Below are 14,669 nucleotides of genomic sequence, written 5' to 3' on the forward strand. Positions count from 1 at the left end.
CAGGGAAAAAAAAATAGAGGGCCAAATTAGAAAAAGCAACAAAATCTGAATGAATCAGCATAAACTCTCTGTTCCTAACCCAATGCCTGAGATTTGCATTCACCATGGGGATGTTTTACTGGTTCCCAGTCTCATGGTTTCAGGATATCCCTGCATTGTTTGATTTGATATTGTTCTCCTGTTCTAGTCTAACCACTTTTGTTATTAAATACAGCACTTCCAGTGTTATTTGAGATATGGAATGGGACCAGGAAAGGGACCCAGTTTAGCTGGGTAACAATTACAAAATTTCAGCCTTTTAGACTTAGACTGTACCTTTTCCTGGAGGAAAGCCAAAGAGCATTATTTTGGTTAAAGGAGGGAGACTGTTCCATTTTAATGGCATCAGTAATGACTGTTTATCAGTAACACAGTTGCTTCAGGGCTTTTTAATTTTTTTGTGTGTGATGCTCTACGTGGTTTATTAATGAGAATAACTTGCTAAATTTCATCCTTCCCAAAAAAAAAATGATAACACGCAGATGTACAAACCCACATTCATGTGTTGTTTTATTGGTGCATTACAACATTACATTTCCTTCACATTGAGAAAGCATGAGATTAAAGTACATTGATCCACAAAAATGCCTTCCCTACACTGGCTTCGCACTGGTGATTTCGGCACCTACAGATCCCTCCACAAGTCTCATTCCATTAAGTCTTTCGTAATTTTACTTACATTTTAACCAAACCCTTTACATTGTCTGCTTTATGACTTTCCATTTAATTATTCCCATTAAAATGTGTTATTCCTTACTGCTTTTCCAAGCTCACCAGTTACTCTCATGGTTTCAGTTTTTATGCTGTATTACGCTTCATGTTCCAATCCTTTAACAGCCACTACTCTCTTGAGGGCTCTATGAGCTTTCCCCATCCCAAAGAAGACAGCTTGTTTGTATCAAAAGCCATTAAAATACTGGGAATGTGTACAGCACAGTTAGGAGGCCCCACTCAATTTTGAGAATAAGCCAGATCTATATAAAAACATGCAAAATGCTCTATGCATCAGTATTAAACTCCTAATTTTGATTGAAGTTTTGTTTTTTTTTTTAACATTTGCATATAACCTGGAAGACTAGGGTTCCTGCTGAAAGAAAGAGCTAATGGCTAAGCCTTATCCTGACTCTAGGGCTTTCAGTAATCCTCCCACATGAAGTAATAGAAAACTATATTTGTTACAGAATTCTGTAGGATGGTTTAAAAACTTTGTAGGAGGATTAAACCTCCATTAAACTCTGTGGATTTCTAGAATAAGATCTCAATCACACCAGAGGACTGTTCTGTCAAATCCAGTGCAAATGCCAAATAATTTTGCTTTGCTGATGCTGGTATTGGGAATTACTGTATATTCACCAGGAAAACCACAGCTAAGTTCAACTGCCTCTGTTGCAGAGCTCAGTATTCTGTAACTGCCAGTGAAACATCTTCTCTGACACAGCTAAACTGGTACCAGCTTTACAAGGCCTGATTTCTACAGAACCTCTGGGGCTCACGCCTGTTACATTCTGTTCCTTGATCTCATTTCCTATTTATAGACATTTTCAAATACCATATAAGTTTATACACAGCAAAGTTGCATCGTCTCGTACACACTTATTAGGTTTATTTTTAATGGGATCCTAATTTACTTGCTTTTTATAAAAATTCAAGTGTTGCCAATCAGGAAGCAGCTCTTCTCAAAAAAAATCTACAAAGCTTAGCTTTGAGGAAAGTAAATGACAAGCCTTACATAAAGACATTGAGCTGTTTGAATCACAAAATGTCTACAAGGCCAATGCATATTCCAACAGGAACACAGAAATTATAATCATGGCAGCAGTCTCCTCCAGTCTGAAGCACCGTAATTGTGGTCGTTGATCAACGTTATCTTGATTGCTCCAAGAAATGTTCAACTGCCAGGGTGTGGAATATTTTGCCTGAATTTTCACAGGAAACCTAAGGAGAAAAAACCTGGAATCTGACATTCTGCCATCCAAATGTACATCATTTCACAGGAATGGGATGTATACTGCATAGTGCATACATAACAAACAGAATTCTACTGATAATAGATTAACTAAGGTCACACCTATTAATCTTCTCCATACCAACAGTGGTTTGATTCAGGTGAGTTCCAATTCAGGTACCAAGCCAATCTTGGCAAACACCATGGCCAGGAGCATGGTGAGCTGAAAATGTGGGATGGGATTAGTGGAAAACTGTCTCCAGCCTTCCTCTGGATAGGTTACAGTGCTGGAAACCACCACAAGCATTCGTAGTTGTGCCCAAAGTCACAAATGAGAACATTTGCATTTCTTTAGATCACCAATGCTGCAGTGAGTCACTACACAAGAATGAACACGGCACACCGAGATCCACAGAAAACTTTGTGTTTCTTTATCCTCCCAGTTTTAGGGGTTTTAAACATTTGTTTGAAAGACTTCAGCTTGCTAAATGCAATGGCTGTTCTTTTCTTTCGATTTGTCTTGATGGTAAATGCTGCAAGAGCTCTCAAAAATTGCTGATGATGTAATATCAAGTTTCTAATCCATCCTGTGAACATAACATGTTGTTCTAAGTTGATAATTTTAACAGCATGGAATTTCTTGAATGTGAGAATCATCCTGTGGAACTACTAATGCATGAGGCTTGGCTCTTACAAGCACTTCACCATCCACGCCTTTCACCTCCTTAGTCATTCGTAGCTCAGAATGATCTTGGCAAAACTTGACAATTAATGCAAAGTTCCACCAGACTGTGGAGATTTTTGTTAATGTCAGAATGCAGCAAGATAAATATAAGGATGACGCCCTAAATTATCAAGTTACAGATGTTGAACACCTGATGAAAAGTGCTCTGTGTACTCACTACCCATCAAAATCAATGAGTGCTGAAGATGACCAGAACTTTGCAGAAGATACTCAGTACTTCAGAAAATCTGTTTCCAGATCTATTATATCCTCAACCACATCTCAAAATTACTCTCTTAACCATTCTCCACATGGGATTGGTTTTAATAATGTTCTTTCCCCTTCCCTCAAGTAGTTCTACCTGTTTGCAGTAGACTGAAAACAGATAATTCAGCAAGTCAATACGAACTGAAAATTTAACTTTAGAAGTATGATGGTATAATGGCATTAAAAATAAAATATTTAACTTCCCTTTATAAAAAGGAAAGAAACAAAAGAAAAAATGTACAGTAAGGACCACCATTAAGAGACCAGTTTGGAGGAAATGTCAGAAGAATAAAAGTTCATTCTGCACATTTCTCAAAGTCATACGGGACCTTCAGTTATTCCCTCCAGAGGCAGCCCAGTAGCATTGTCTGCTGTAGGTCTCTCTTCTTTCTTCACTGAGTTCTGATCCAGCAGGCTGACGTAAGATTTGTGACAGGCTGTATTGCCCAAAGGAGGGTAGTGCTGTCTGTAGCAAATATAAGCAAAAATGAGGCCAATGATCCCTCCCACGAAAGCATCTGGAGGAAAAAAGCAACAAAACCAGAAGCATGTTAGCAGGGAAAGGGCGGCCAGTAGTGACAACTGCAAATGAAAGACATTTGGTTGACGTGAAAGTGTTTCACACAGGAAGCGTGAATTTTGAATTTTCCTAAAGAATGTGGAGCCAAATACCACAATCACAGGGGGTACACAAAATCAGTCCTTTGTTGGGGACATCTCCAGCATTCTGAACACCCAAAATTTAGATGGTTGGCTATGTTTTGGGAGATGAACACTGGGAATAGAATGGCCTCCACGGGGTATCAAACACTCCTGATGTTCCAGATCACAGCTGACCATGGGTAGGCAACCCTTGGAACTTCTCCCACTTACAAGAGCAGACTGCCAAGAACAATTTCAAGCTGGATGAATTCTTACCAAAACCACCTGAAAGGTCGAAGACAAAGCATGTCTGTTAACTAATTAACACCTTTTGAGTATCTTTCTTTGATGTCTTTTACTATCCCATACTCCTACCAGAAAATAAAGTAAGATAAAATAAGGCTATTGATGAGATAGTTGCACTCTCACATGGGTGATTTTAAGTTTTCTATAGAACACTGAGGGGATTCCTTCTATTTCTAGTTCTGCCTCCTCCTAAAATACTCACCTGATCTTGTATTTCATTTACAATCAACAAGAGAAAAATTTCACTGAAAATGCACACTCTTTAAAAGCCTCAGATTTAGATGAAGAATAATGAAGTGAGGATAAAGGCACTGGTTAAAGTATGACCTGACAACACATTTTATTTTAACGAGGCTTACTCAGCACCATATCACCCGTGTATACCAGTGTTTCCATTCTTTCAATTACTGAGAAACCACAGTGTAATAAAAATGGTGAATCATTGAGTTTACTGGCAAAGAAGGGTAAATCAATACAAATTAATTTTGTCCAAAGTCCTTAAATACGGATTAAATGCCTTACTTGGCCAGTTTGATATATATTAGAAGAAAGGGGCTGTGGTTCAATTTTCAATGGGTAATAGATGGTTTGTAATCATCAGAGGAGTGAGAGTCCTTTCATCAGGAATGGCTAGGGCAAGAAAACCTGAAAAAATTAATACTGAGGTTATAAATTTAAGAAATGTGATTATAAGCCACAGTTGAGGAACAGGACTAGATGAAATTACCTAGGAGATGTCTTCTAATCCTATGTTCTCTTCCTCCACATGAAAGAACATAATGAGTCTATCACAAATTAATGTAACAGAGGCTCAAACAAGAATCTAAAAGGTGATTGTGTGCAGACAGTATTTGCAAGCAGACAGAAGCTTATTCTACCCACACTGGAAGCTGACTGATTTCATCAGCCTGTGCCTATCAGACTATAATGGTATTAAAGGTACTGAGGACAAGAATTTCACTGTACAGCATCAATCAACTTGTAAAAACTTAGTTATTGTGACAAGATTAATTTTCTATAATCCTGTGCTGGGTGCAATTCTCAGATTACCCTACTTTAACTGTGGTTGACTGAATATTGTTCCAGCTGCTTTTTTATTTTGCTTAACAATCAGGTCAAGCCTATAATTACTATTTTTAATTATGGAGAAACACCAGATTTTTGCCAGACTTTTATAAGTTCCCTGGTATTTTAAGATTTGCTGAGAACTTGCCCAGATAATTTTTTTCAAAACCTTTACACAAATTATGCAACTCTGGGCCTCAGCTTGGGCACCACAGTAGCAGAAATTCCCTACATGATTTATGCCAAAGATTTCTAACTTACTGACCTTAACTGGGGGTAATAAGCAAAAACTCAGGTAGCTATTTTAACTCCTGTTATTGAAAAAAGCAATTCTGTCTTATGTTTGATATCATGGTAGAAATAACTTTCCTCTTTTTTTTTTTTATTTTTTTCCTTTGTCCATAAAGGAAAAAGAATGTTCTTTCAGCCTCAGTACTTAACTTTACTTTTTTCCATACAAAGTTTTCCCTTATTCCATGAGTAAATTAACATTTTCAGAATTATAGGACTACACAGGGACATAGGAACTTAAAAGCAGTTTATATATTTAGGATTCACAGTGAAATATCCTAATATTCACCAATACCAATACTAAGGCCTTGAATATTACTCTCTGCAGCCAAATTGAAGGGAGCTCATAAAGTTCTCACAATATTAATGTTCTGAGCACACTCGATGGATTTTTAATATAGGGGTACTCCACTCCATCTTTCACCAGCACTGTGCTGAGTCTTGGACTCAAAACTGATGGTCCTTTTTCATTTCCCACAGCATAGTTAAAACTCCATCACAAAGCCACCATAAATAATTTACCACAATTAGCTGACTCTGCTGAGCATGAAAGCCAAGGCCTGAGGTTCTGTGCTGTGTACAGAGTGAACAAGTCTCTCCCTTGGGAGCACAGTTCTTTCAGGGGAAAGCAGAGGTCACCTGCAGGATAACGTCTGCCAGCACTGTTCTTGGGAAGAGATAAATTTGCAGCTCCATCTCCTTAAAATTCAAAGGCAGAATAGGAGCAGCTGTGATGAACCGAGTCACAACCCCTTGGGTGCAGTTTTCCTCCACCAAGTATAAAACACCCCATCATAACCTGCCTCATAACACACGTTTCAGTCCATAAATAATTCCTACTCCTGGCAGGAGATAGTACACACTGTAAACACGTGTTCCAAACTTGAGAGTAAACCGCTACTCTCCACATTTTTTTCAGACTCCTCCTTTTCTCTTCAACAGAGAGCTCAAGCCAGCCAAGTGTCAAGTGTTTTCTCTCCCTCCTGCCAGCCTGGTGAGGCAGCACCTTGTGCTCAGCAGTTTCATGCTGGAGGTTCTCTCTCCAACTCCAGTGCCACTGAGAAAAGGAGAGTAATGAGTCCTGAAACAAGACAAGGCTCTGCTGGAAACCAGGAGACTCCTTAGAGAACATGTCAAGGCTAATGGCTGGTGATTAAGCAGCTGCAGGAGAACAGCAGGAGCACAAGAGAGAAAGAGAAAGCGTAGCTGAGCCAGGCTCTGGTGTGCTGGCTGCTGGGTGAGAGGGGGATGCAGCCACGCAGCACTTGATTGAAACTACGTAAAGGAACCAACAGAATGCTGTGACTTTGTACTGGGACTCGGGGCCAGGTTTTGGTAGCAGAGGGAGCTGCAGGGGTGGCTTCTGTGAGAATCTCCAGAAGCTTCTCCATGTCCAACAGAGCCAACCCCAGCCAGCTTCAGGATGGACCTGTCGCTGGCCAAGGCTGAGCCCAGCAGGGATGTGGGAGCACATCTTGGATAACAGATTTAAAAAATGGGAAAAAAAATCTGGACAACTGCAATGGCAGCTGGAGAGAGGAGTGAGAGTATGTGAGAGAAACAGTCCTGCTGATGACATGCACGTCAGTGAGGAAGGAGGGGAGGAGGTGCTCCAGGCACTGTGACAACAACTGCTGAGTTATCTTTCCCTCAACTCGTCTCGACTCATGAACCTTTCACTGCATTTTCTCTCACCCATCCAGCTGAGGAGGGGAGTGACAGACCTGGTGTCCAGCCAGGGTCAACCCAGCACAGTGCTGGAAAACAGGAAACAGCAGGTAACCAGAATGAACCAGGTAATTGAAAGGAGCAGAGAGGACCTTGAGGAGAGCTCAATTTGCAAAGGCAGCAGTGCTGTACCAGCAATGCCACAGAAAGCCAAGATGACCTACATAACAGCATCAGAAATTCTGTGCATGGTATTTCTTATAGGAATGTAGGCTGGTTTACTTAGCAGAAGACAAGAGTAAAGCAAGGAAGCTACAAAGGTGGTCAAGAGGGTCAAGAAATGGTAAAAGAAATGATTGATGGCAGGGTTTTCTGAACTGTAACTCAGCAATATGAGTGTGTAATTAATAAATAGCACAGCCTTCTACAGCAGTTACGTCTCACACCTGAATTTTAAAGCACTCTGAGACAACAGTGACAGATGCAGCTGATTTGATGGGTGTTGCACTCCAAAAGTGCCTGCTGTGAGGCAGGAGGATGCTGCGGCAGAGACCTGAAGCTCTGAAGGTCAGTGCTAGCTATTTCAACCTTGCATCAATCCAGGAGCAAGGAAAATCTATAGCACACCATTGTGTTGTAACTCACATGATGTAACAAAAAAAAAAATCAAAGAAATACATGTCTAAATAAGAAAAAAAAAAAAGTAGGGAAGAAGGGTACCTCCATGTCTCACCTTGCCAGTGATGTTTGTAGTCACACATCCGAGACAGGGCGATCATCATGGCACAGTAGAGTGGCAGAATTGCTGCACAGAGCCTCCAGCTCTTCCCACGGCCGTTCTCCGTGAAGCAATGCAGCTTCCCAGCCAGGTAGAAGGTGGTGAAGCCCAGGCCTGAAAATGCAACTGATAAAGCAAAACACATCACTACAGTAAATTGTCATTAGCACTGGTTTGGTTGGTTGGGTGGGGTTTTTTTTAATTAAAGCAGTCACGATCTTACAAACTTTAAGAAATCAGATTTTTGGGGAGGTGAATGGGAAAAGACATTCTCTCCCACAAGATCCATGACATATATATATATTCTCCATAGCAGGGGTGTTACCTATGGAGAAATGCAAGCAACCAGGCAAGGGAGAAGCAAACTGATTTTTTTCTAATATATGTACTCAGTTTGCACATAATTTGACATGTCTAAAAACACTGTGTTGCCTCTAGACATTCACCTATCCCATGAAAATTTAATTGGTTTTTCCTTCAGCAATTTACCTTTTTCCTCTAGGGGAGACATCAGACACTCAAACACTAAATTAAGCATTTAAGCAAATTTTTAACTTGAGTCACAAAAGCTTTTTTGTGCTGCAACATTCAACATATCTTTCCTATTCTAAAAAGTTAAGGTTCAAAGCAGAAAAGGATTCAGACAGTTTGCACTGTAATTGAATTACATTTAAATGAGATTTTTAGGTTCCATAACCCAGTTTCAATAGCACATGCATAACTGGCAGTGGTGACAGAGCTCAGGCACCAAGTTTATGCACTGAACTTCTTTCCTGTTGTAGCTCTTTATGTTCCAGAGAGACACTGGACAAGGGCAGGACTTGTTTGCATCATTTCATCTTCCAGCTGTGTAAATGGAGTGATCAAAATGAAATCTGTCTTGGATACATAATATCAAGCATGATCCTGAAGCGAAAACTTTCAAATACTTTTACTCCAAAAATACTTTTGTCTTCATATTTCTATTTTTCATTGCAGGTTATTATTTTTCAGGTGAACTGAAGTCTGAAGACAGTATTCCCAGGCAGAAGAATCAATTGCTTCGTGGTTTCATTTTCAGGCAATCTACAATGCCCAGCAATTTAGAGGGCTTAAAGGAATATTGCCTAAACTCTAAAGTAGGTGTTCAGTTCACACAGAGGGATATTCAGGATTACTACCATTTACCAGGCAATTTTACCAGCAATTGTCAGTGTGGTGCACAGCAGCAGCAGCAGATTTAGCTAAAAGGCCTTTGGAGAGAATCTGGTGATATTTTAAAAATTTGTGGGGTTCTTTTTGGGGTCTGCCACATTTCCAGAAGGAGGTGCTCATGGAAGAACATGGAAGTTCAGCAGGATCTGTGTTTGTACCAAACACCAAGGCAGATCTTGCCTTAGGTGGTTGATGTGTTCCTCTAAACTAAAAGGCAGGAAGAAGAGACTTACAAACACTCCTCTAGGGGAACCCACACCTAATATAAGAGGGAAAAGTAATATATAATACTCTAGCTTGTGGCTGTGGAACTAATATTGTGCAGAGAAGCCTTACACTGCAGAACTTCAGATTGTCTTCCCTCACCCTGCAGTGTGCATGTCCAGAAAGACCTGCTTGACACAACAGTCCCAGTGCACGCAGAGTCAGCAGCAAAAACCATGGAATTAACAGCAAAATGCTCTGGCATGTGGGATATCCATTATAAAAGTAACTGCAGAATTCAAAACAACTCAATTGCTGTGCACTTCGTGTGGGCAACTTTGCTTGATGACTCTATTTTGAAGATGTCAGTCAAGAAAATTAAGAAAAACAATTCACTCTTCAAGAGTCCTGGGCCTAAAGGTGATATTTGCACTGAAGAATTGGTCCATCAGTAGAATATATTTGAGCACTTTTTCCTGCACCAGCTGGAGCCAATACATCACTGCATCACGAAGGAAATGCACATATACACATGCCCTAAAGGGTTACAGCCTGCCTACTGCCCTAGTAAAAACTATTAAGAAGACAGATCCAAAAGATTCAGCAAAACAGTACAAAAACACTTGTAAGCTGCCTTCTTCCAGAAAATAAATCAAATTCTCTTTATATTAAGTAGGGAAAAGCAATGTAAAATACCAACCAGACCTTATGGAGACATTGATGTAAATGAAAAGAAGAAAATCACTCTGAGTTAGTTTAAAACAGTGTTAACACAAGAACCATGTCAATACAAATTCCAGACACAAATATTTAATTGATTTTAAATGTTGTAAGAGGAGAAAGGAATGAGGAAATGAGATATTTTTAACAATTGGTGTGGCTAACTCAAATCAGAGTCCTGATGCCACAAGTTGCTGAACTCAGGAAAGTCTCCTGAGACAAGCCCCAGGTTCTGTCATTGTTAAAATGCTTTAAAATGCATTATCATTATTGGAATAAATAAAACTACATTAGACTCAATTGTTCAGTTTGGCTCTATGCCATTCTTTTAAAAAACAGTGAGTTCACAGGCGAAATAAGGAGGATGACAGCATCTGGTGACACCACAGATCCCATCCTGACACCTGATTCCCTCCAGACAGGGGATTTAGGTGAGTTGAAAAACCTGTTTGTACAGACCAAACCAATTACCAAGTTGAAATGCATATGGTGAGAAACTGTAAACAAGAATCTGATCTAAAGCACCCCAAATAAATTATTCATTTAAAAATGTAATTGCTTTTGTGAGTGTTTTCTGAAATTTAAACTACCCCAGGAGGATCTTCAGCTTCTCAAGTTTTAATGGATGCTTTGCTAAGCACACAACAAATGCCTTTTTTACATTAAGCAGTTTTTGAACTGAAGAAAAACCCCTCAACTTACTTAGGTGACATCAAATTACAAAACTGCAAAACCACCATTGGAATGGCCCTTGTCAGGCTCAGAGAAAATGGTCCATCTCTTTGTCTGCAATGCTTTATTCTTGCAGTGATTACTGTATATTTCCCAAATGCAAACACAGACTATTCATCTCTGGAATTGCTCTGCAGCCTACTGAGGAATTCCAGCAGCTAGGGCTACTGCTGAATGTTTTCAGTTTCACACTGTTCAAAGACTGTAATATTTATCTTTTTTGAAGGAAAAAGTATGATACCAAACGAGTGCATAAATTTTAATGCTGAAATTCAATTCAAAGAGCATTTTCTAGAAGTACAATTCCCAAAGAATGTTATGAGCTTCTTATCACAAAATATTTTTACTTTTTTTTTTTTTTTTTACAAGTGGGACAGTCAATCACCTTCCCTTTGGTTTAGCTTTATTAATTTATTTTCACAGAGATAGACAGTTCAGCAGAGGCAACATGAAAAGCACATCACAAAATACAAATATATGCAGGGACTTGGGAAATAAAAAAGAGATGTTGGAGACAGAGACATGTTAGAACAAAAACAGACTTATATTATCTGAAAAGCAAGAGTGTTAGTCATTAGATTGTTTTTGCACCGCTGTCACAGTGAATTCTTATGAACCTTTTGGGGTTTTTCTGGTGACATGTTTTTTTATGTACCTTTCCAGATACCTCATCTCACCTGAAATACCTAAAGTGGCCTCAGGATGCATCTCATTGCCACCAAAAAATGAGAACTAAGTTTTGATTTGTTCAGTTCATGCTGTCTTTTACAAAAAGTCCTAAAATTGAACCTTTTCCATGGCCTGCTTTTCCACTTCTGTGGATAGAAACCTTGAACAAATCTCCCTTCTCTGAGAACATAGGAGAGGGAAAATTAAACCAGCTCAGATCCTGCAATTACTTTTAAGAATTTCTCTTTTTAAACACAGTATCAAGGCACAAGCTTTAGATCACTGCCTCTCCAGCTCTAATACAAATTACAGCCATGTGGGCATTTATGAGATATCTAACAACAAATAATCACTACCAAGAGCAATTTTTTCTTTTCCAGTTCAACACTGGAAGATACGAAGTCCCACCCACTGGGATCAGGGTAACTTCCTGCTCCCTGCTTTGCCATGCCTGTGCCATCATCCTGGATAAGGATTGCATCCTGTGCAACCACTTGTCATTCCATTCACCTTGGCAAGTATTTGCATCACCCATTCAGGGATGTGCACGTAAATTAAAACTTGTTTGAAGGAAATTGGCCCAGGCACACAGATTAGCATATAAAATACAGTTAGAAGACAGGCTGAAGAGTATCTTTATGGATGGAATATTTTCTACAGTGGAGGATCAGAATGCTTCTGTCAAGCTCATGGTCAGCAGTGTCAAGGAGTTTACTGGATTATACCAGTTTTAGTACTGCAAATACATAATCCCCCTAAACACTTCAAAAAGAAGCTAGGGAAACCCCAGGACTATGCCCAGCCTGAGCAGAAATAGATCTCTGCTTCTCTTCTCATGGTGTGAGACGCAGCAGGAATAGGAAAATGTGATTTATTCCTGCAACACTGCAAAGTGCAAAGCAACGAAACCTGAGATATCCACCAAGAGGAATTTATCACTGGGGTTTTATGTAGAGAAGTAGAGTTTGAACAAGGGGAAGGCAGATGACTTCAAGCCTTTTCAAGCCCACTTTCAAAGTGAACCAGGACGCCAAGGAGAAAGAGGCTGCACAGCAACATTCACTGTCACTGAATTCAGTGGGCTCCAAACTTGCCAAAAACTCTCTTGAGAGAGACTTTTAAATAACTCCCTTGAGAAAATCAGGGACTGGACAGTTGGACATCTTCATTTCCAATTCCGTCTAGAACGAAGAGTTGCTCTCCATTCTGGAGTATGCAGTAGGTTTCGGATTAATCTCTTTAATCATGCAAAGAAAAAGGAGAAAATATAATTTTTTAAAGTGTTAAATAACTGAATTGTTCAGCATGGAGAAGAGAAGGCTCCTGGTCTAGTGGGAGGTGTCCCTGCCCATGGCAGAGGGTGAAACTGGATGATCTTTAAGGTCCCTTCCAACCCAACCCCCCCATTGATCCTACATCCTACAGTGTAAAACAAATGCATAGAAAATGTTGGCCAGGTGGGATAAATCCCAGTGAGGAACCACTGTTTTACACTGCCAGGATTCATGTATTAAAATCCTTTTGGTTTTGGTTTTTTTTGTTTTTCAATTCAGGAAAACAGGAAAGCCTTTTGGAGGCCTGCTTGAGACATACACATAGTCTGAACCTCAAACAGGCTTGAAAGAGTTGATTTATTATTAAGGCTGGAAAACTAAACTTTAAGGAGTTCATTTCACAAGCCCCTCATGAATTCCAACAGCCCTTGTTGTTGAGTATTCACAGCTAATTATGTCAGAGAAGAGGTAGAAGCATTAAACATCACAAACATAACCATTCCTGAGTATACTTGAAATTTGAATTAAGAAGCCAATAAACCACACAGGACTTTTTTTTTTTCCCTTGCGCATCTAAGAAATCCATTTCATATTTCCCTGGATTCTTTTATAAAAGGATGAAATATTTTAGTGGGACAGTGCCATACAGCTGTTAATTAAGAGATTTATCTTGAAAATAGGGGAGTAGCAGCAATTACTGCCAAAAACCTGTGGCTTGTAGCTCATTTGTTACTTAAAATGTTCATTTTCAAGTGAAGGAAATATGATTATCCTCCATGAAATTGCTAGCTAAAAATAATTAACAGTTCAAATTTAGATACCCAACTATAATTACAAGTACTGAGGTAATATTTTATAAAAATTATCACGGGATAGCAAACATTTCTATTGAAATTCAATTTTTTCACTCTGAAGCACATAAATCACTTTAATTTTTCAAACAAATGGATGTCTTTTAACATGTAAAAATATTTTCATTCTTACAACTGACTAATTTTAATTATTTAGCAGAAAAGGGGAGGAGGAGCTACTTGTCCTTTCACTCTAATGGCATAATATTTCCCAGTCAACTTTTTACTTTGTAGTGGCACAGCAAGAAACACCACAAATGCTATGTTCACTTAATTAGTGCTTCATCAAGCAAGTCTGGTGCGAGTATAAATTATATAATCAGCTTTAATATCATCAGAGAAGGCAACTCCTCAGGGATAATACAGCAGTAATGCTTTATACAGTGACAATCACTGAGTGGAGCAGTCAATTGTCAAGAGACAGAGACAATGGAATATTAAGAACCAGCCAGTCACCAGCAAAGGTGCTGGGATGTTCTGAGAGCTGTTCTTACCTGGCTAAGAAGACAATTCACCCCCAGTCTGCTGTCACAAAATTTGTAACTGGTTTAGAGAAGGAAAAAACCCCAAGAGGCTTCTCTCTTCTTCTCCCAAAACCAAGGAGGGGACTAGACAGAAACCTAACGTAGGAGTAATCTTGGCAACGTTTTCTGCCCAAATAAGCAGAGTCCAGCTGGGAGGAATGGGACACAGCCGAGCAAATGCAGACACTGCTCTGTGAACCAGTTATCAGGACCATAACTGTTAGAGGTAAATTCACATTTCCAAGGAACACCATAGAACAATACATAGAATCAAGGCCAGATCCATCAATATTCACATCCAGATTATTCTCCTGCTCATCATGTTTAACACCTACACATCACCTGCCCCGTTGCAAGATGCATTCTCTGCACACAATGATATTTTTCATTGGGATTCCAGCCTCCTTGCCGTACTAAACAATACCAGAAAGTGATATCATATCCTATTGTTTGATAGCATAAATATCTTTTAACCATTGACTATTGACTTTTTTCTTATTTACATCAACTAGCAGTTCCATTTTTCTAGACAAGATCTTCCTGTGCTCATCCACACAAACTTACTGAATTCAAGCAGGCAATGAAGGAAGACAGAGCAGGGAACTTGGGGAATGAAACAGAAAATAACAGAATACTTCACTTGGACGGGACCAACAATTGTCATCTAGTCCAACTGCCTGACCACAGCAGGGCTGAAGCTGAAGCAAATTATTAAGGGCAGTGTCCAAATGTCTCTTAAACAGTGACAGGCTTGGGAAACACTGCCCACCTCTCTG

The 14,669-nt window shown here is 39.5% G+C and overlaps 1 protein-coding gene across 1 annotated transcript in view; it reads right to left on the reverse strand.

The window, feature by feature from the left end:
• Positions 1 to 524: 524 nt before the first annotated feature.
• Positions 525 to 14,669, reverse strand: part of PLPP4 (phospholipid phosphatase 4) — a 48,579-nt gene continuing 34,434 nt past the window's right edge. Inside the window, exons 6-8 of the mRNA XM_039554067.1 lie at positions 7,681 to 7,851; positions 3,305 to 3,493; positions 525 to 1,974 (exon numbers count right to left, since the gene is read on the reverse strand). Coding sequence (XP_039410001.1) covers positions 1,964 to 1,974; positions 3,305 to 3,493; positions 7,681 to 7,851 — 371 coding nt within the window. The 3' untranslated portion in view covers positions 525 to 1,963. The remainder of the gene's footprint in view (positions 1,975 to 3,304; positions 3,494 to 7,680; positions 7,852 to 14,669) is intronic.

This window comes from Corvus cornix, chromosome 6, assembly GCF_000738735.6.
Source record: "Corvus cornix cornix isolate S_Up_H32 chromosome 6, ASM73873v5, whole genome shotgun sequence".
In the NCBI taxonomy this organism is placed as follows: Eukaryota; Metazoa; Chordata; class Aves; order Passeriformes; family Corvidae; genus Corvus; species Corvus cornix.